General features: G+C 43.3%; 1 protein-coding gene across 5 annotated transcripts in view; it reads left to right on the top strand.

Annotated features, from left to right (window-relative positions):
* The window catches only part of ADAMTSL3 (ADAMTS like 3), a 363,119-nt gene that overhangs the window by 277,071 nt on the left and 64,673 nt on the right, over window positions 1-21,375 (top strand). For all 5 annotated transcript variants that reach the window (XR_006344423.1, XM_043921943.1, XM_043921940.1 and 2 more), the window contains exons 20-21: window positions 823-976; window positions 13,972-15,043. Coding sequence is in view for 4 of the 5 variants with exons in the window: in XM_043921943.1 (XP_043777878.1) it covers window positions 823-976; window positions 13,972-15,043 (1,226 nt within the window). In the remaining variant the exon portion in view is untranslated. The remainder of the gene's footprint in view (window positions 1-822; window positions 977-13,971; window positions 15,044-21,375) is intronic.

Raw genomic sequence — 21,375 nt, 5'->3', positions numbered from 1 at the left:
TTTTACTTTTTTTTATTTATTTTTTTTCCATTTATTTTTATTAGTTGGAGGCAAATTACTTTACAATATTGTAGTGGTTTTTGCCATACATTGACATGAATCAGCCATGGATTTACATGTGTTCCCCATCCCGATCCCCCTCCCACCTCCCTCTCCACCCGATCCCTCTGGGTCTTCCCAGTGCACCAGCCCCGATCACTTGTCTCATGCATCCAACCTGGGCTGGTGATCTGTTTCACCCTTGATAATATACATGTTTTGATGCTGTCCTTTTTAAACATCCCACCCTCGCCTTCTCCCACAGAGTCCAAAAGTCTGTTCTGTACATCTGTGTCTCTTTTTCTGATAAACATTCACTTAAAATATTCAGTCACAAGGTTAAAAACCTTGTAACCATGTGAGATTCTGGCTGTTAACTTATTGTAGTAATCAACATATATAAATCATTATGTTGTATACCTTAAACTAATACAATGTTACATATCAATTATATCTCAGTAAAACTGGAAACAACAGTGGGCCTTATACCTTACAAAATAGTTGAGGCACAAGGGAAGCCCCAGAATACTGGAGTGGATAGCCTATCCCTTCTCCAGTGGATCTTCCCAACCCAGAAATTGAACTGGCATCTCCTGCATTGCAGGTGAATTCTTTACCAGCTGAGCTATCAGGGAATCCCACCTTACAAATAGATTTTTTTTAAAAAGAAAGAAGGAAGGAAGGAAGGGCAGGAGGGAAAAGAGGGGAGGGAGACGTGGCTTTGCTGGGGACGTGTGTGTGCTCTCGCTCCGCTTGACTCTGTCCCCACCGTTCTCCTTACAGTGTTCTGTCAGCTGTGGTGTTGGAACCCAGCGGAGACAGCAGATGTGCCAGAAGCTGACGGCCAAAGGCCGTCGGGTCCCCCTCAGTGAGACGCTGTGCCGGCATCTTTCTGGACCCCCTCTGGTGAGATCTTGCCAGATGCCTGTGTGCAGGAGTAAGTATGGAAATCCACACCGTGGACTCTGCTCGTTCTGTTCTCCTCCTCCAGTGGCGTCGTTTTCCATAGAGCAGCTCGTTTCTAGTCTGTAGGTACAGAAAATCAAGCAGAACTCAGCGTTGTCACCAGTGGCAGACGGTATAATGTTGATGACCAAGGTACAACTCTAAGAGAAGTCAGCTTGAAGAAATGTCCACCCTCTTAACAAATGCACCCCTAGGCTTCCTCACTTGGGTTTACCCTTCCTTATGTTCTCCGCTTCATCATGATTTCCCCCACTTAGAACTCATGAGTGTTCCTAGTAGAAGTTAAGCTGAAATATCCCAAACTCCCTAACTATGCCATCCTTCCCCCTGGCAACCATAAGTTAAGTGAAGTACTTTCTGATTCACTTTGCTAATGATACGTGGGGATTTGTCCTATTTAAAGTAGATGAGATAAGTATTTTTAAATATTCAAGTAACTCTTCTTTTGGATACTCTAATAATCTAAAACCAGCAAGGATGAAAATGTGAAATAGCTTTGGCTTTTAAAGTTGACAGTTTAGATACTTCTTCAGTTTATTATAAATGATAAGCTGAGTATAAAGAGTTACTATTATAGTTTCGTTATATCCAAAAGCTAAAATGCATGTAGCAGTCATCTCTATCTTCAGTGTACATGAATTAGTATAGGTACATATGCATATGCATGTTTCATGTAGGAGGGTGATGAAAAATGAGTGGAGGGCTGCCCCCATGGTAGCTGAAAATAGGGCATGAGAAATGGGGTAGGGCAGCAGTCCTCAACCTTTTTGGCAACAAGGACCAGTTTGGTGGAAGACAGTTTTTCCATAGCCAATGAGGAATGATGGTTTGGGGATGATTTAAGCCCATTACATTTGTTGAGCACTTTATTTCTATTATTACTACCTTGTAATATGTAATGAAATAATTATACAGCTCACCATAATGCAGACTCAGTGGGAGCCCAGAGCTTGTTTTCCTGCAGCTAGATGGTCCCATCTGGGGGTGATGAGAGAGCGATGGGGAGCAGCCGAAGTACACATGGAGCTTTGCTCACTCACCTGTGTGACTCAGTTCCTAACAGGCCACCGACCGGTACTGCTCTGTGGCCCGGGCATAGGGGACCACGGGATAGGGTCCCTTTCCTGATTGTTTCCCACTGTCTTTAAGTATTCACATAAAAAGGAACACTAAATGCCTCAGGTACCCTCCTGAACTTATGGTAAGAAAAAAATCAGAAGGTAGCTATTATTTTTAATGCTTCTTAGGAAAAGAAATATATGTACACACACACACACACACACACACACACACACACTACCAAGTTTACCAAAAACTTTCCTGAAGAAACTTACAAAACAAAGTAAGAAAAACAACAATGACTTTTTTTTTAAGTCATAGCTTTATAGCATTTACTGAGCACTTACTCTGTGAACCTCCCTGCAGGCATTGTTGCATCGTCACATTTAGTTCCCAGCAGTTCTGAGACAGGTGTCATCCCCATTGAGAGATGAGGAGCCCAAGACGAAGAGAAGGTCCAAGATTTGACCACAGACCTGTGGCTGTTGGTTGGGCCTCTTGGCCTCCTTGACCATGAGTCCATCTGATTCCTGGGCCCATGCTTTAAGCCACCTCTGTGTGGTGATTCGTGGACAACATTCATTTTTCTGCCCCTGGGAATGCTTTAAGACTAAATCTTCAAAATTTTGAGATTCCATAACTTTGAGATCGCAAGTTTTACAGTGTCCTGGATTTTAAGGATGTCTGTGGTACATGGTGCAGTGTCACGGTTCAGGCTGCTTATCTGTCTGACTTTTCTTAATTGTGGATGGTTGCATAGCAATACAGCTGGACCATAAACTACCTTAGAGGAGAGTGAAATTAAATTCTGGCAGCTTTCTCTAAAATAATAGCAGAGTAACATGTGGGAACACATCGTGGTTATTAGGGCACGCAGTGTGGTATGAGATGCAATTATAAACTATTTTGACATGCAGTAGAAAGCAGAGTAAAAGGATAAGTTTTAGGGAGAAAAAATAAAGGACTCCATACCATTGTCTAGCTTGCCAACATGGAGGTCATGGAAGCAGACAAGAGACAGGATTTGTGTTCCCAGCACAGCCCAAGCTGGGCCCCCACTTCAGCTATAGTCTGGCCTCATGCCATCCGCAGGGATCAGTGGCCCTGGCTTGCAAAAACAATGGCATCCTTTTCTCCCCACCACCAGGAATGAGCCAGGGATGAGCTTGGCACTCACGTCCTCCCCCTGCTGCCTCTTCACCATATTCTCTCTGTCATCTCACAGCACACACATGGCCCCCATCTTCAGATGCATTGACCCGCAGGATCCTTTCTACCTTTCTCTAGGACCACTACAGGTCCATTCTTTCTCTCTGCCATTTGCCAACATCCAGGACGAACTGCACCCATGCTGATGACTTCCTCATACCCTAACATCCCTAGTCCCCAACGTGATCAATTTCCCTGACCACCATCACACCTTGGCATGCAGTTCCCAGCTTGGGCTGTGCTGGGAACACAAATTCCTGTCTCTTGTCTGCTTCCATGACCTCCATGTTGGCAAGCTAGACAATGGTATGGAGTCCTTTATTTTTTCTCCCTAAAACTTATCCTTTTACTCTGCTTTCTACTGCATGTCAAGGGACACCATGGTATTGGGGTATGGCTTATAACAATGTTGTGATAGTTTCAAGTAGACAGCATAGGGACTCAGTCATACATATACATGTATCCATTCTCCCCAAAACTTCCCTCCCATCCAGGCCACTGCATAACATTGAGCAGAGTTCCCTTTGCTGTACAGTAGGTTCTTGTTGGTTATCTACTTTAAATACAGCAGAGTGTACATGTCCATCACAAACACCCTAACTCCCCCATCCTCATCCCTCATTCCTTGGTACTCAAATAGCTTTCTGCTCTTCCTCCTACCCCCATCTCACCGTCTGCTTTTTTAGTTAATGCTTCATTGTGACCTTCCTGCACTGTTGTCCCAAGACTTCCTGCTCTTGCACTAGAAACCACTCCTCTTGACTAACATGTCGTCATCACACACTTAGCCAATGCTGTAGTCAGATCTCTATGCCCTTCCTTAACCCACTGCTTCAATGACCCTACTCATTCAACCCTGGTGGGTGATCACCTACTTTTAGATGGTTTTTGTTGGCTTGTTTTTTTAGTTCCCTGACCTGAGATATTGGGATTTGCTAAAGAAAATAATGTCACCATCCTGATTAAACATACTTCATATTCATGTTATCTGATTTACCTGGGCAATAATATGTGGATTTTTTTCCTGTTCCTAAGAATTCCCAAGAAATTCATCATAGCAGTTATTTCCTAATCACTGTACTGACTCCCAAGTTCTCATGTCTCCATGAATGAACTCACTTTTATTCCACTAAAAATGTCAAGGCTTGTGGCATAGAATAGTGACCTTCTGACTGTCCTCTCTCCTTCACGTCACATCCACCTGCTTTGCTCACCATACTGGAAATGTATGGTCTTCTTTTTAGGCCTGATCCCTCAGGGATGGAAGGGGTCTGAAGACAAGAAAAATCAAGCCTGACTATGCTGTGATCTTTATTCCCTTTCAAGGCTCCATTTTTAGAAATGTGTCCTAATCAGTGCCTTGAGTTTAAGTGAAAACTATCCTCTTTGGAGGAGTGAGTCTTCTTGCTCTTCATTTTGACCCTTTGATGTGCAATGGGTGAAGACTTGGAGGTGGGGGTGGGCAAGATGTTTTGAGCTTTCCCTGGAGGCCAGTGGTGCACCATACAGTCCTTCCAGTTAGAGGCCCCTTCCTGCTTCTCCCCAAACCTTCCCTGCGTTTTCCCACCTCCAACTTTTCCTCCTATAAATTCTTCCCTTCACCATATCTAGTGACTGTCACTCTTCCCATTCTTGAAGGACCAGAACAATTCCTACCTTCCTCTATAATATTTCTCAATTTCTTTAGTCTCCAAAAGGTATTATGACATTGTGATTAAGCCAACTAGAGTCTAATTTCATTTCTTTCAGTATCTCGTCATGTGACATTGACACAGAATCAATCTCTGTGAGACTTTTTCATCAATAAAATGGGAATGGTAATTATACCTACCCCACAGAATTGTTCTGAGAATTAATGCCTAGAAAGTGCTTAGAAGCAGTGCCAGGAGCGTACTGTAGGCTCAAAAACATTAGTTATTTTTAATGTCATTACTACCTTCCTTTAATTCCTGTCATGGCTTTAAGATGGGGTAAAATGTAACAGTAACTAATATTGTGTCTTCTGGATCATTAGGATATGAGTTTATATGGGGTAGTTAGGCAATAGCTCTGGACATTTTTTTCATATATAGGCCCCCAAAGCATGTATAATGAGTTGTACTTAAGACATACTTTTCAAATGTGTCAGGCTTAGATCAGCCTCAGATTGTTATTAAAAGTCTCAGATTGCTATTAAATGTCTACCTGGCTTGGCTTCTAATCAGGCGTCTGAAGAAAGTAATGTTTGAGTTTAGATTTTTTTTTTTTCAGTGATGGCTCCTGGTTTAAGGGTTCCTGAATTTTGGTGAAGAATTCTTATTTTTAATCCAAATATTGACATCAAAATGGTTGAGGGTGGGGAGGCACCCAGACATGTCCCATATGATTGAAATGTCAAGAACAAACAAACAAAGAAACAAATGTGTTGTTGTTCAGTCATGTCCGACTCTTTATGACCCCATGGACTGTAGCCTACCAGGCTCCTCCATCCATGGGATTTTTCCAGGCAAGAGTACTGGAGTGGGTTGCCATTTCCTTCTCCAGGGGATCTTCCCGACCCAGGGATCGAACCCAGGTCTCCTGCATTGCAGGCAGACACTTTACCCTCTAAGCCACCAGGGAAGCCCAGGAAGCCCCAAACTGTTAAGAGAAATATGCCTTATCCCCTTCCCAGGTTAAGTTGAATCCTCTCACTTCTCTCCAGCTCCTGGTGGTCCTCCTTGTACCAGCCTCTTCAGCTCAGACTATCATCTTCCCTTCTTCTGCTCTTCCTCTAAGCCTTCTCAGCTTCCAGGAACACCCAGCCCCACCTGCCTGACAGAGCTGCAGCCCTTGGAAACCCAGCCAGCCACTAGGCTGCCTCACCAGCACCCTTCTTGGGCTGGTTGGTTGTTACCTCCTGCAGCATCCAGCAGCATACATTTTATCTTTTGCTTGTCATTTATTTGTTATTCATTCAATAAACAGTAAGAGTTTACTATGTGCCAGGCACTATGCAGTGCCCTAAGGACAGAGATGATCTCTCTGCCTGGGCATATCTTGTTTTCAGTGTCAGATGGTAGTATTTCATTATCAGTTCTTTCAACAATCGTTCTTCAGATGCTACTGTGTTTTAGATGTTATGGTACAAAATGAAGAGGAACCATTGTCTGGTCTCTAAGAACTCATAATCAGTAGGAAAGAGACATACATAAACAAATACGAAGAATAAAGTGCCAGTGATGCCATAATGGGATGTAGCAGTGCTCGATCCCTCTAGGGGATGTGAAGCAGAGTTTCATAAGGGAGGAAGCTTTGAGCAGAATTCTGAAAGATGTGTCTGATCATTAGACCCACATGGGATACAGGACAGTCTGAGAAAAAAGAGAGCAGTGTCGACAAAGGTGGGGGATGGCAAATGGAGTGGGGCATTTCGGGAAACTGCACACAAACCACTACCCTGTGACCTTTTTCCCCTTTAATATGCTGGGCTGTAGAACAGGGACTTGGGAGTGACCAGCATGGTGTCTTCATGGCCTCATCCCAGGAGTACCAGTGCCTCTTTCTGAGCAGGGAAATGATTGAAGATTGGACGTGGTCTCCGTTGAATCTCAGGTGCCGGGCTTAAGGCCTGAGAAATAGTCAGCCTCCCTTCTCATCCCCTGCCACAAGCAAATGTCCCTTTATTTATCAGGGTTCTTATGCTGCCCCTTCCCCAGGAGCTACCAGTGCCCTGCTTGTTTTAGAAGCCTCATACGCACAAATTTCAAGACTCAGAAGGTTCTACTGCTTTTTCTTTTTAAGAAAGAATTAAAAATACACGGTTGCTGTGCCCCGCTTCCTCCCTCATAACTCCTGCTTGTGTTTGTGTGGGTCCCTGGTCCCCAGATGACGTGGATAATACTGTGTGTACACCTCTGGGTAACTATCATGATGCAGACTCCAGGTTGTTCTGTATAAAATGCAAAACAAATGTTTTTATTGACAAAAAAATTCAGTAGAATTAGAACAGAGGCTGAAAATGGGTTATGGTGAAACAGAATGCTTGAGAAGTGGGCTGGAGAGCATCTTGAAACCCATGCTGATGAGACAAGTGCTTGGGCCTGGTGCACTGGGAAGACCGAGAGGGATCGGGTAGAGAGGGAGGTGGGAGGGGGGATCGGGATGGGGAATACATGTAAATCCATGGCTGATTCATGTCAATGTATGACAAAAACCACTACACTATTGTAAAGTAATTAGCCTCCAACTAATAAAAATAAATGAAAAAAAAAAAAAAAAAAGAAACCCATGCTGAGGAGTTTAAATTTTATCAAAGAAGGAAATGACATTGTCAGATTTTATTTTATTTACTTGGACGGCTATACAGATATATTTTTCAATTAATTTTTATTAGAGTATAGCTTCTTTACCATGGTGTGTTAGTTTCAGCTGTACAGCAAAGTGAATCACCCATTCATATACATATATACCCCTCTTTTTTAAATTTTCTTCCACTTAGGTCATCACAGAGTATTGACCAGAGTGCCCTGTGCTGTATACACCAGGTTCTCACTAGTTATCTATTTTATATATGGTAGTGTATGCATGTCAAGTCCGATCTCCCAGTTCACCCCAACCACCCCCTTCCCCCTTGGTGTCAGTACATTTGTTCTCTACCTTTGTGTCTATTTCTGCTTTACAAATAAGTTCATCTGTGTCATTTTTCTAGATTCCACATTTAAGTGATATTATATGATTTTTGTTTTTCTCTTTCTGGTTTACTTCACTCTGTATGAGTCTCTAGGTCCATCTACATCTCTGCAAATGGCACAGTTTCATTCCTTTTTATGGCAGAGTGATATTCCACTGTATATATGTACCACATCTTCTTTATTCATTCCTCTGTTGGTGGACATTTAGATTGCTTCCTTGTCCTGGCTATTGTGAATAGTGGTGAACACATAGATATATTGGGAAATTATGAATGTGCAAGTAGAGTCTAGTCAAGGGGATATGACAATATCTCGGTGAGGGAATATAAGGACAAAAGTGGTGAGGATGAATTCTAACATTTCAGGTGTCCCATTTAAGTATCCGTTGCCAGGCTAGAGTTGGGAGCTCAAAGGAGAAGGGTGTGTTTGTCTGTTTAAAAAGCAACTCTGGGACCAGGAGGGTGGTGAGGAGGGAGAGGGAGCTGCTGTTTGTTACCTTTGCTGATTTCTGTGGTATAGATTCTCCCATCATGTGGCTTCCTGCTACCAATGTGACGTCACTACCTGGAGAGTTGGGAATGGACACTAACAATCCCATGGACCTGTAAGTCAATGAGAGGAAGGGCCAGCAGACCAGTGGACAGGGAGGAATTGAGGCGACTCCAGTTTCTGCCTTAAAGAATTGCAGGCTGGACTCTGAGGGCCAGGACTCCAGCATGGGAATAAGATGACTTAGAGCCGCTTTGCAGCCAAGGCCCATCTGGGAGTGGCAGGAGTCGAGTGCTGGTGAGGCAAGTGTAAACACCCAGCACAGATGGCTCGGGGCAGAAACCTGGTGTGGCACCAAGGCTGAGAGTCACGGCAGGGATACAACTGAATCATGGCAGGACACGAGCATGCAGACAGCCTTGGGCACGGGGCAGGGAAGGCTGGCACAGGGGCCGGAAAGAGGACCTTCAGAAGGAAGAGCTTTTCATTTTCTAGAAAAGCTGAATGATGTGGTGTTTCTCACGTCCAGTGCCATGCGAGAGATGGCGGGATGGCCTGGTATCCCCACACTGCCCACAGCCCCCCAGTAGGATGCCATGGGTTCCTGTCCACACTCTCTCTCCTCAGGCTTGTTTGGTTTGGCAGTTTGGGGGCACATAGAAATGCAGAGGGAGGCAGTCACTCCAAACCAGACAGATTCCTACCCAAGAGCTGTATCAGAGGATGCCAGGCTCCAGGCACTGCTCCGAAGGAACTGACAGGAGTCACAGAGAGAAACTGGCCCAAGTCCTAGCAGTTCCTGGGTCCCAGAGCACTGCCGAGGCACACCTGGTCACTGAATTGCTCTATACCTGGTGTGAGCAGTGGCTAACCAGGCCTGGTTGGGAATGGATCTGCCTTCCAGCAGATGGGCATGCAGCCAGAGGGAGCGGCTGGGCTTCTTGTGTGGCTCACCCAGCCATGGGCCAGTCCTTGCCCAAGGCTAAACACCACCTGTCACCTGCAGACTCCCCAGCCTGCTTTTGAAGGCATCACGGCCCCATCTATTAATACCTTAAGCCCCAAGCTTAGCTGGGGACATCTGGCTGCCAGTTCTAAAGGTACTTAGAACCCATCTCCATGGTAACTAGAACCCATCTTCACACAGGATGCTGTGTGGGCTCATACCAGCTGCAGGTCATCTCCAGCCTGAACCCTGAGCTAGGCATGCACTTCCTTCCCCGTGCGGGCTTCGACCCCTTCCCAGTACAAGCGGGAATATTCAAGCGATGGCCTCATCTGTAGCAGCCCTAAGAGAGTCTCTCTCCACCCCTCCCTCAGTTGCACAAGTTCAAAATTCTGACTTTGACCCAGCTTAAACTCTGATTTAAAGGGTGACTTTCAAAGCCATCCACATTCACCATCTGTCTTTCCCATAATCCATCATGGAGGAACAATGACCAGATGGGGTGTTCAACTGAATTCTTTTAAATAGTAATAAAAAGATGCCTGTATCAGTATATATAAACACATGTATGTAGGTATTATGGCTAGGTATGTGTGTATACACATACATTACACACCCTGCATTGTGACAATAGGCCACTTTTAAATATTCATAAAAAGCAACCAGCTAATTAAAATTAGTGAGTGTTGGTCACTCAGTTGTGTCTGACTCTTTGTGACTCCATGGACCTTAGCCCGCTAGGCTCCTCTGTCCATGGGATTCTCAGGCAAGAATACTGGAGTGGTTTGCCATTCCCTTCTCCGGGGGATCCTCCTGACCCAGGGATCAAACCCAGGCTTTCTGCATTGCAAGCAGATTCTTTCCCCTCTGAGTTACCCATGCTAATAAAACAGGAAATAAGCAAGACTAATATATAATTATGTCTTAAATTTTACACTTCCATCATATGCAGGCACAAATTTAGCTCTAAACTTGATAACATAAGTGCTATCTTGGAAAAGGCAACCTGGTCAATGACACAGTTCAGTGTTCATTGGGTAGGAAATGAATTAATTACTCAGAGGAAATACAAGGATTCCTGATGGTAAGACCACAAAGCATCCTCCTGCTTCCTCCTACAGAGGACACTGCATGTTGTAAAGATTTTGGCAGGGTTCTCACAGAAAACACAGTGGCTGTTTCTTATTTTCCCTTCCCTGTTCACCAGTAGCAGCCCATCAAATTATCTTTGAGTTAACCCAGTGAGACTCTCTGGGGTGGTGGTTCTCAATCTTTGCTCTACATTTCAGTCTCCTGGGGAGGTTTTACAAATTTTGATACCCAGGCTTCTGTTCCCCATAAGTCAGAATTTCTGGAGAGTGGGACCCAGGGTAGTAAAATTAAAAAATAATAACAGCAGGTGCTCCTAATTGGCAGCAAAGTTTGAGAACCACTGCCTCTAGTCAGAGTTGATACTGAAACTCTTACACACCAGTTATGTCTGTGTTATTGTTGTTCAGTTGCTAAGTCTTGTCTGACTCTTTGCGAGTCTATACAAGTTGGGAAAGCAGAGAAATACTCCCAGGTGGTTAGTCAATAGCCTTGGCCTGAACCCCAGGACTGTCTCCCAGCTGCTTGGGCCCTTCTGCTGGGAGTGGTCCAACTTCCTCATAATGTACACTGTCGGGAGAGGAGACACTCGGAGCAGCAGTGTTACAGCAAGACCTGGTATAGGGCTACAGCCGCCGTCCGTTGCAATGGATCGAGCCCTTGTTGTGCAGACTGCTGTTATGAGTGGCATCTCTGGGACTTCCCTGGTGGTCTAGTGGCTAAGACCCCATGCTCCCAATGCAGGGGGCCTGGGTTTCATCCCTGGTCAGGGCACTAGATCCCACATGCCACAATTAAGATCCTGCATGCGTCAACTAAGACCCAGTGCAGCCAAATAAATAAATGTTGTTTAGTGTTCTGTCCGTAGTCCGAGTCCCCAGTCGGGAAAGAAGACTCCTTGAAACAATGCAACTTGCAATAGGGGAATTTATTACTGACTCGAGCCAGGGCCTCCCGCCCTCACCAGGTATGTGAGGACAAAAGGCCCCGAGCCCCAGTTCTCTCGGGTATTTATTAGGTCAAAATAAGCAGCAGGTAGTTGGCGCAATCGGATTGGTTACGCAGTGGGTAGTTGGCGCAAGCTGATTGGTTACACAGTTGCAAGGTAATTTTTGTTGGCCCAACGTGGGGCTTTCAGCTTTCCCCTGATAGGTTCCCTTTCTTCTGGCTAGGCATATGCTGATTGGCTGGCTCCAGGAGGCCTGATAATTATGTTACCCCGGGAAACCAGGCCTACTCCTAATCTAGGCTGCCTGCCATGGCGTTAGCCGTGACAGCCTCACATTAGTTGCCAAATCGTGTCCAACTCTGCGACCCAATGGACTGTAGCCCACCAGGCTCCTCTGTTCGTGGGATTTCCCAGGCAAGAATACTGAAGTGGGTTGCCATGTCCTTCTCCAGGGGATCTTTCCAACCCAAAGATCTCCTGCAAGGATCAACCCATGTCTCCTGCATTGCACGCAGATTCTTTACCACTAGTGCCACCGGCGAAGCCCAGTGTTTGCAAGTGAAAGTGTTAGTACCTCAGTCATGTCCGATTCTTTGTGACCAAGGGGTTTGCTAAAAAAAAAAAAAAAAAAAAAAGATGGCATCTCTGCCTATAATAATGGGTGAACCACAAATTTAGCAGGAATCCTCCTGCTTTTGACCACTGTTGAACAGCAGTAAGTTTAAAATTCTGTGTTGCCAACCTAAAAAGAAATCTCTATGTCTTAAGTGACTGAGAGGATCTTGATGTCCTCTGTGAAGAATCTCTATCCCAACAGGTAAACATGTACACACGACAGGCCATCTGGCTCCACTTCAAGCTGATCCGAGGGGAGGGAGAGTTCATTGGCAAAACCTTGGACAAGGGGCCTGGCCTAGAAATGGCATCTCAGTGGAATTTGCGTGCAGACTTATTATGCCTGTCCCTCATTTAGAACACACTCTAATGCAGAAGTTATGCATCTACCCCCGTTGTTTTTCTGAACCTACTGCCACCCCCACACCTAAGCAGGCAGCAGCCAGACCCTAATGGGATCATGAACCACCCAAGAGAAGTCAAGAGTTATTCCAACAAACACAATCTGGGTAGTGCCCAGGGCCTGAGAAGTCCATCTTAAGTGGACTTCCCTCTGGTGATCTAGCGATTAAGACTCCACACTTCCATTGCAGGGGGTGCAGATTCGATCCCTGGTCAGGGAACTAAGATCCCACATGCTGTGCAGCAAGGCCAAAAAGTTTCAAAGACAAAAGCAGAAATGGAGTCTCGATCTAGTTCTCCTCCCAGCATAACCCTACCAGTGTTACAGCCGTAACCGTTGGAAGAACCATAACCGGGGTCCTCTGAGGCTCTTAGGCCCCTGTCTCATGACCTTAATTCCACAACATCATTGATGTGAGTTCAGTCTCTCTTCTGTCACTCCCTGATGCTTCCTGCCCTCTGGTCCATGGACCTACATACATCTTCAAAGAGGAATCAGACTCCCACCCACATCACATCCCCCTACCTACTCACTTCAGTATCACCCCAGGATGCATTGAGGCCTTCCTTCCTGAAAGTGAGTGGTTGAGGGGTGGGCAGAGGGAGTGGGGGAGGGAGAAGAGCCGCTCCTTTTGGGGGATGGGATCTGGGGAGCAACCTGTCTGGTCTCCACCCATTACCTGTGGCTGGTGCCCAGGAACAAGGAAGAGTCAGCCCACCTGTGATCCCTCTCAGCCTGCCCCGTTGATGCTGGCTGGACCCACCTTTGTCAGCTGACAACAATGTCTGAGAGCTCATACATCCCACTACTGTGCACTTGATAAAAATGCCCTGACTTTTCACAATCCTCCAGTGAAGATGTTAACATCACCTGCATGTTATAGGTGAGAAAACGGAGGCTCGGAGAGAGTAGATCACTTATTCAGATGGTAGTGCTGAGATTCTCTCTCACCGTTCAGGTGGCTTTCAGTGCCAGTTTGAACTTTTCTTCTTCCATCACTGGCTTCTTCAGGCCCCCATGCTAGTTTCACTGGCCTGCTTGGGTGAGCTGCTATGGTCCCCAGCTGCATCCTCCTTTTCAAATCCTTCAAATACATTCACTCACCTCCCCACACTCACTGCCTCCTTCAGATTTTGGATACCCTTGGCTGAGCCATACTAGATCCTCAAGAGCCTCCCAGATGGTGGAGGCCCCACACATCAGATGTCCCCTTATTGATGGAAATATTTAACCATTTAACCTCATGCCTCCCCAAACCAAAGGCTCCTTTATAAAATAATTGACATTATTTCATGCAATTCATTCACACTTGCATTCTTTGCTGCTAAAGTGAAATTTGTCCCCATCTATGGATATGTGTGTGTGTGTATATATATACACACACACACATACATATATAGCATAAATAACAATATATATATATATATATATTTTTAGTTCTCAAATGTTTTAAAAGAGAAAAGAATTTGCTGATTTATGTCAGCCTTGGAAGAGAATGGACAAATGTTGTCATTATAAAGATATTTGTATTTTGCTTTCTTTATTTTTCCAACAGAAATGAAACCAGAGATGAAGGCCAGACTCGGGGAGCAGGGTCCTCAGATCCTTGGTGTCCAGAGAGTCTACATCCAGACAAGGGAAGAGAAACGCATTAACCTGACCGTCGGGAGCAGAGCCTATCTGCTGCCCAACACATCTGTGATCATTAAGTGCCCCGTGCGACGATTCCAGAAATCTCGGATACAGTGGGAGAAGGACGGGCGTTGTCTGCAGAACTCCAAGCGACTTGGCTTCACAAAGTCAGGCTCACTGAAGATTCACAGCCTTGCGGCCCTTGACATTGGTGAGTACCGGTGCATCGCCGGCCCCGCACAGGAGACCGTGGTGCTTAAGCTCATTGGCACCGACAACCGGCTCATTGCACCCCCAGCCCTTGGAGGGCACACCAGGGAATATCCTGGGGTGGACAACAACGAGGCCAATAATCTGGGAGCCACATGGCATAAGATGAGGCTGATGTGGAACAACAAAAATGAGCTTTATCTGCACAATGGCCAAATTAACAATCAGTCTCTCTTGAGAGCTCTGTTGGGCCACTGCAGCCCTTCTGCAGGAAACGCCAACTCCTGGGAATTTGAGAACAAGCAGTTTGAAGCAGCAGTTAAGCAGGGAGCCTATAGCATGGAGACCGCCCAGTTTGATGAACTGATCAGGAACATGAGCCAGCTCATGGAAACAGGGGAGATCAGCGACGACCTGGCATCCCAGGTGATATATCAGCTGGTGGCCGAGTTAACCAAGGGACAGCCTGCACATGTGCACTGGAGGGGCATCCCTGGAGAGGCACTTCCCACGGCTCAGCTAAGGGGGGAGACTGGAAGTGTGCCCCAAAGCTCGAACTCCAAAAACTCAGGCAAGCTGACATTCAAGCCGAAGGGACCTGTCCTCTTGAGGCAGAGCCAACCCACCTCAATTTCCTTTAATAAAACAGTAAATTCAAGGATTGGAAATACAGTCTACATTACAAGAAGGACGGAGGCCATCAACATACTGTGTGAGCTTGTCACCCCCAGTGAGGCTACCTATACGTGGACCAAGGATGGAGCACTGTTACAGCCCTCAGAAAAGTAAGTACAGTCAGAGTACAGTGTTTACTCTGAGATGCCTTCTAAATGGATATTCCAGCTTTCCTTAAAATATTGTCAAATTCCTTCTCCTAAGAATGTGCTTCCAACAGGATCCTTTTGGAAAGAAACTCCAAAATGTTAGGGCATGGCATTCACATATGCATTGGAATTCTAAAAATGAAATTGTACCATCACAGTCACTACCATGAAGGTGGTACAAAACTGGATACCATAAGATTAAATGTTAGCATCTACAGACTCTCTCTTTGCAGGTCACTTAACATTTAAAAATAAAATCAGGGACTTCCCTGGTGGTCCAGTGGTTTAGACTCTGTGCTTCCAATGCAGGGGATGCAGGTTTGATCCCTGGTTGGGGAACTAAAATCCCACATGTTTGCATGGTGCAGCCAAAAAATTTAAAAATTATGCCTCCAAAAAAGTGAAATCAATCAGGCCATTAAAAAAACATACTTGCAGTTCTCTTAGAATGTGCAGGAGCTGCAAGAATCTTCTATATCTGGGAGATGTGGTGTCTCGTTTGAACTCACACCAGCCCCATGAGTCTGGCAGGGCAGGAGTTGATACCTTCTCAATGAGATCACTGAGCAACAGAATCTCATGACTAATGCATGGCCAGTGAGAACCAGGGGCCATGTCTTCTGGACCCCGCCAGGGATGTTAGAGAGTCACATAAATAATAGCTTTGGTAGAAAGATTACCTGAAGTCATTTTCTAATATCAGGCAATGATTTATGTCACAAAGTCCAAAAGTAAGATGATAAGGATCAAAGTTTTTTGAGATATTTGAAGTACAGTATTCAGTCACCTTATTTTATTGTAATAGCTATCCATGTCAGTGCAAAAATGTCACATTTCGTTCATTTTACATAAATAACGGAATAACAAAAACATTCACTCATTTTGTGTTCTCTACTGTCTCCAAATCTTGCTGTTAACACACACAGGGCTGTAGACATCTTGCTTTCTTTCAATTTGCATTCAACAGCTCTTTATTCCACCTCCAGGGATTGTTAAGAGACATAGATGTTAAATTGTTTTGCAAACCATAAGGTACTTTAAAAATGCAAGTTTTATTTTTATCATCCTTTTTTTTCTGCATCACCTAATGTGTGAAGCACTAAAAGAAATCTAGGTAAAATTCAATTTTTATAATAAATCATTGGGCTGTCTTAGAATGGAAAGATAGAACAAATCTAATTTTTAATTTTTTTTGCCTAGAACTCTGAACATTAGAGTACAATGTAGTTTTTGAAGTGGAATAAACCTTCCAGATCAACTACTTAGCAGTTCTCAAATCTTTTGGTTTTAGGACTCCTTCAAACTTAAAAAAATGCTGAGAAGCCAAAGAACTTTTGTTAATATGAATTAACTTTATGTCAATATGTTAATATATCTCATGATGTTTATGCTGTTAGAAATTAAAACCATGAAACATTTTAAATAGCTGTTTATTAATCCATTTAGAAGTAATAGTAGTAAGCCCAATTCATGTTCATGTAAATAACATAATTTTTGAAAAGCAGTATTTTAAAGATTAATGATAATGGCATTGTTTTACATCTCTGCAAATCTCTTTAATGTCTGGCTTAATAAAACATAGCTGGGTTTTCTCCTCAATGCTTCTACCTTCAGTCTGTTGCCATATGTTGTTTTAATTGAAGTTTATGGAGAAAATTGGGCTTCATACATATATAGATAGGTTAGTTGGGAGGAGAAGGAATATATTCATAATCTTTTAAGGTAATTATGGCTATTCTTCTTTAATGCTACACTAAAAATAGACAAGCGGTAGTTTCTTAAAGGTTAGATGGAATGTGGAATCTAAAACCATGTTAAGGAGATTTTGATAGTCTGTTACAATGAAATCTGTTGCTTTATCTTGTTCTTTGAATGGATCTTTTAACTAGACTAGATTTTATAATGTCATACATCGGTCATTTGGAAAATGTTGGCTGACTGAGTTATACACATCTTCCAAATGTTAACACATTCCATTATACAATACCAAAAATACATGTATTCTTTAATATTACTATCCCAACTTTTCAGGAAAGGCTTTGAGCTTTGGGGAGCAGTCAGACTCATAGTGAGCATGACTGATTTTCTCAAATTCTAATTTTCACTTGATAAAATGATGATAAAAGCTTGAATTTTATCATCATCAACAATTACTGTCAGTTATTTTTCTTGCGTTGGCCAGCTCATTTTTGTTCATTACAAAATATATCTTCCAAATACCTAAATCCAAATAACCCTGGCTTATCTGTCAGTCATTATTTCAAGTAAAGTAGTATGCCATGAAAAAGGAGCTAGTTCAGCTAACAATTCAGTCACACCCACAGACTTTGGCAGACAGCAGAGGTATGGTGTGTATTTCCTGTTTTGTTGTACAGAATGTTAGAAAAGTTACACTCAGGGGTAGAGATTTAGTGAAATAAGTTCTACTGCTTCATTAAGGACATTCTTATGAGAAATTGGCATTTTGTTTTTACTGCAAGTGTGTGGTAACCAGAATACAGTGATTACTGGTACACTTTGCTGCCATAGCTTTGATTCCATTTTGGTGCCAAGTTTTATCCACAAGTGCTTTTACTATCAGTGCAAATGTCAACACTCACAGTGAAAAAGGCAAATAATGGTATAGTATCAATATTTACTATTATGAAAATAGTTTTGACCTCACGGACCCCTGGGACCCAAGTACCACCCTTTCAGGATTGCTCAACAATTTCACTTTAGAAATTATAAGGAACATTAGCCAAACCCAAATTGAGGAACATTCTATTTATTATCAGTAGTCCTCAAAACTGTCAAAGTCATCAAAAAAAGGGAAGGGGTCGGGGGAAGACAGAAAAATTGTCACAGACCTTCTGGAGACTAAGGAGACACAATGTCTAAATACAATACGATGTCCTGAATGGGAGACTGTGCAACAGGATAAGAACATTAGTGGAAAAACTAATGAAATCTACATAAAGACTGAAGTTTTGTTAACAACAGTGATGGACCAATGCTGGTGCCTTAGTTGTGATGAAAGTATCACATGCTGAAGATGTTCACATCAGGGAAAACCAAGAAAGAAGGAGATAAGAACCCTCTGTACTCTTTCAGATCTGGTTTCCTCAGTGTGTATGCCCAGTAGTGGGATTGCTGGGTCATATGGCAGTTCTATTTCCAGTTTTTTAAGAAATCTCCACACTGTTTTCCATAGCGGCTGAAAGAGACACGTGCACCCCAGTGTTCATCGCAGCACTGTTTATAATAGCCAGGACATGGAAGCAACCTAGATGCCCATCAGCAGATGAATGGATAAGGAAGCTGTGGTACATATACACCATGGAATATTACTCAGCCGTTAAAAAGAATTCATTTGAATCAGTTCTAATGAGATGGATGAAACTGGAGCCCCTTATACAGAGTGAAGTAAGCCAGAAAGATAAAGAACATTACAGCATACTAATACATATATATGGAATTTAGAAAGATGGTAACGATAACCCTATATGCAAAACAGAAAAAGAGACACAGAAATACAGAACAGACTTTTGAACTCTGTGGGAGAAGGTGAGGGTGGGATGTTTCAAAAGAAGAGCATGTATACTATCTATGGTGAAACAGATCACCAGCCCAGGTGGGATGCATGAGACAAGTGCTCGGGCCTGGTGCACTGGGAAGACCCAGAGGAATCGGGTGGAGAGGGAGGTGGGAGGGGGGATCGGGATGGGGAATACATGTTAATCTATGGCTGATTCATATCAATGTATGACAAAACCAAAAAAAAAAAAAAATACTGCTAGTTCTTCAAGATTTATAAAAAGACTTTTCTAAGATTAAAAAATAAAAAAAAAGAACCCTCTGTACTATCTTTGTTGCTTTTATGTAATGCCAACATCATTCCAAAATAAAGTTTGTTTCAAAAAAAAAAAAAGAAACTATGAGAAACAGAGGCTGAGAAAGTTGATCAGCTGATTTGTGGCCATAAAGTACTAGAGGGATGTGGTAGAAGACTGTGGTTAGTTCAAGTCAGTGTTTGTTGAACTGAGTTGATTTGTGATCATCTGACTTGCTCAAGTGGAATTTGCATTAGTTTCTGTGGCTGAGGCTACTGAAGATCCCATAAAGATTCTGCCATCCTAACTCAGACCTGTTTCTGCATACTTTAAGGACCAGCCATTTGACACTGAAGCAGTCCTACTTGGCTAGTAAGAGTTTTTGTTTTTAATATTTTAAGGGAATTTTTAAAAGATCTATTTTTAGTTCCATTTTTTCTCCAATACACCTAGTTAATTTTTTCAACTTATGTTTAAATTTCTTTATGCAAGAAAAGTTCTCAAGTTTAGATATATTTTTCTGACTTTCACAAATCTTTTCAACTGAAGTCATGCAGAAATGGAATGATGTTTCCAAGCGCCCGTCTCCGATAGGAGGCAACAGTGTAGGCGTGGAGTGTGTTTGGATGCCAGCTGAGTAAGAGATCACAGCTAGGAAGCGAAGGCTGTGGGTGGATTCCCTAGGGGTGATGTCTGTGGAGAGATCAGCTTCATTATCACTTCAAGTAAAGAATAAGATTTTGTGGTGGAGGTCAAGATCAGATTCCTTAAAGAACTCTACCTTCTGGTTCTCCAGCCCAGGGACTGGTCCAGCCTGGATCCTGGGTGACATCACCTGGCAGGAAGGTTCATGTGTGCTCAGCTATTTCTCGGTGACTTCTTGCTGTACTGTAAAACTGAGGCCAGTGAAACAAAGGAATCCTTTGAGAATTGCTAAATCATACAAACATACATATGAAATAATTTAAGAAAAGATTTTCATGTATAAACATTTGTCATGTAGAGTTATTAGTTTTACTTTTTTTCTTAATCAACTGTTCCTTAACAGGGATTTGATAGTGAGAGCCTATCCCCGGTCATAGCTACCTCTGCCTTATTCCTGTTTTTGTTCTGGGCAATTCAGCTGTTTTGGTCTCTTCCCACCTTTGTGTACTTCATTTGTGGGTTGCAGGGGAGCTTGCATTCTCTAGTACATTGATTCTCTACTATTATTCTGTTCTATTCTAGCCATTCATACACTGAGTCATTAAATGTTTTTGAAAACTTGCTATATAAAAGGTACTGTGCTAGACATTGAAAATGCACAGCTGTGAATAAAATCTGGTCCCTGCTTTTGAAAAGATCACAATCTCATGAGAATAAAAAGATATTTCATCAAATAAATATATGAACCAAACCAGAAGGAGCCCAGAGGGGGCAGAAGATAACTCTAGGAGTATTGGCGAAAGCTTTACAAGGGAAATTACATTTGCTCCAGGACTCAGTGGGTAAGTCAGAGTTGCCAAAAGTGGGGAAGGGCATTCCAAATAGAGTGAACAACATATGCAAAAGCTCAGGGTGATGAAAGACCATGGAATGTTCTGGAAACTGTTAGAGGTTCTTTATGGCTACAGCAGAGGGTAAGCAAGCAATGTAAAGTGACAGGAAATGAAGTGGCCCAGTTCAGTTCATGAAGAAACATAGAGTATTTAGCAGTTGGTCAAAACAGTCAGTCATGCTTAAAATCTTGCATGCTAGACTTCAGCATTAGGCAAACCAAGAACTTCCAGATGTCCATGCTGGGTTTAGAAAAGGAAGAGGAACTAGAGGTAAAATTGCCAACATTTGCTGGATTATAGAGAAAACAAGGGAATTTCAGAAAAACATCTATCTCTGTTTCATCAACTATGATAAAGCCTTTGACTGTGTGGATCATGACAAACTGTGGAAAACTCTTAGAGAGATGGCAATACCAGACCATCTTCCCTGTCTCCTGAGAAACCTGTATGAGGGTCAAGAAACAATTGTTAAAACCCTGTATGGGACAACTGATTGGTTCAAGATCAAGAAAGGAGTACGGCAGCACTGTCTGCTGCTACCCTGTTTGTTTAACCTGTACACCGATCACATCATGAGAAATGCTGGGCTGGATGAGTTACAAGCCGGAAGGTGGGAGAAACATCAACAATCACAGATGTGCGGATGATACCACTCTAATGGCAGAAAGTGAAGAGGAACTAAAGAGCGGTGAAGGAGCAGAGTGAAAGAGCCGGCTTAAGACTAGATAGTAAAAAAACTAAGATCATGGCTTCTGGCCCCATTACTGCATGGCAAATAGAAAGGAAAAGGTGGAGGTAGTGACAGACTTCCTCTTTTTGGGCTCCAAAATCACTGCGGACGGTGACTGCAGCCATGAAACCAGAAGACAATTGCTTTTTGTCAGGAAAGTGATGACAAACCTAGACAGTGTGTTGAAAAGCAGAGACATTACTCTGCTGACAA

The sequence above is a fragment of the Cervus elaphus genome, chromosome 13, assembly GCF_910594005.1.
Source record: "Cervus elaphus chromosome 13, mCerEla1.1, whole genome shotgun sequence".
In the NCBI taxonomy this organism is placed as follows: domain Eukaryota; kingdom Metazoa; phylum Chordata; class Mammalia; order Artiodactyla; family Cervidae; genus Cervus; species Cervus elaphus.
This window is presented reverse-complemented; position numbering and strand designations above follow the sequence as displayed.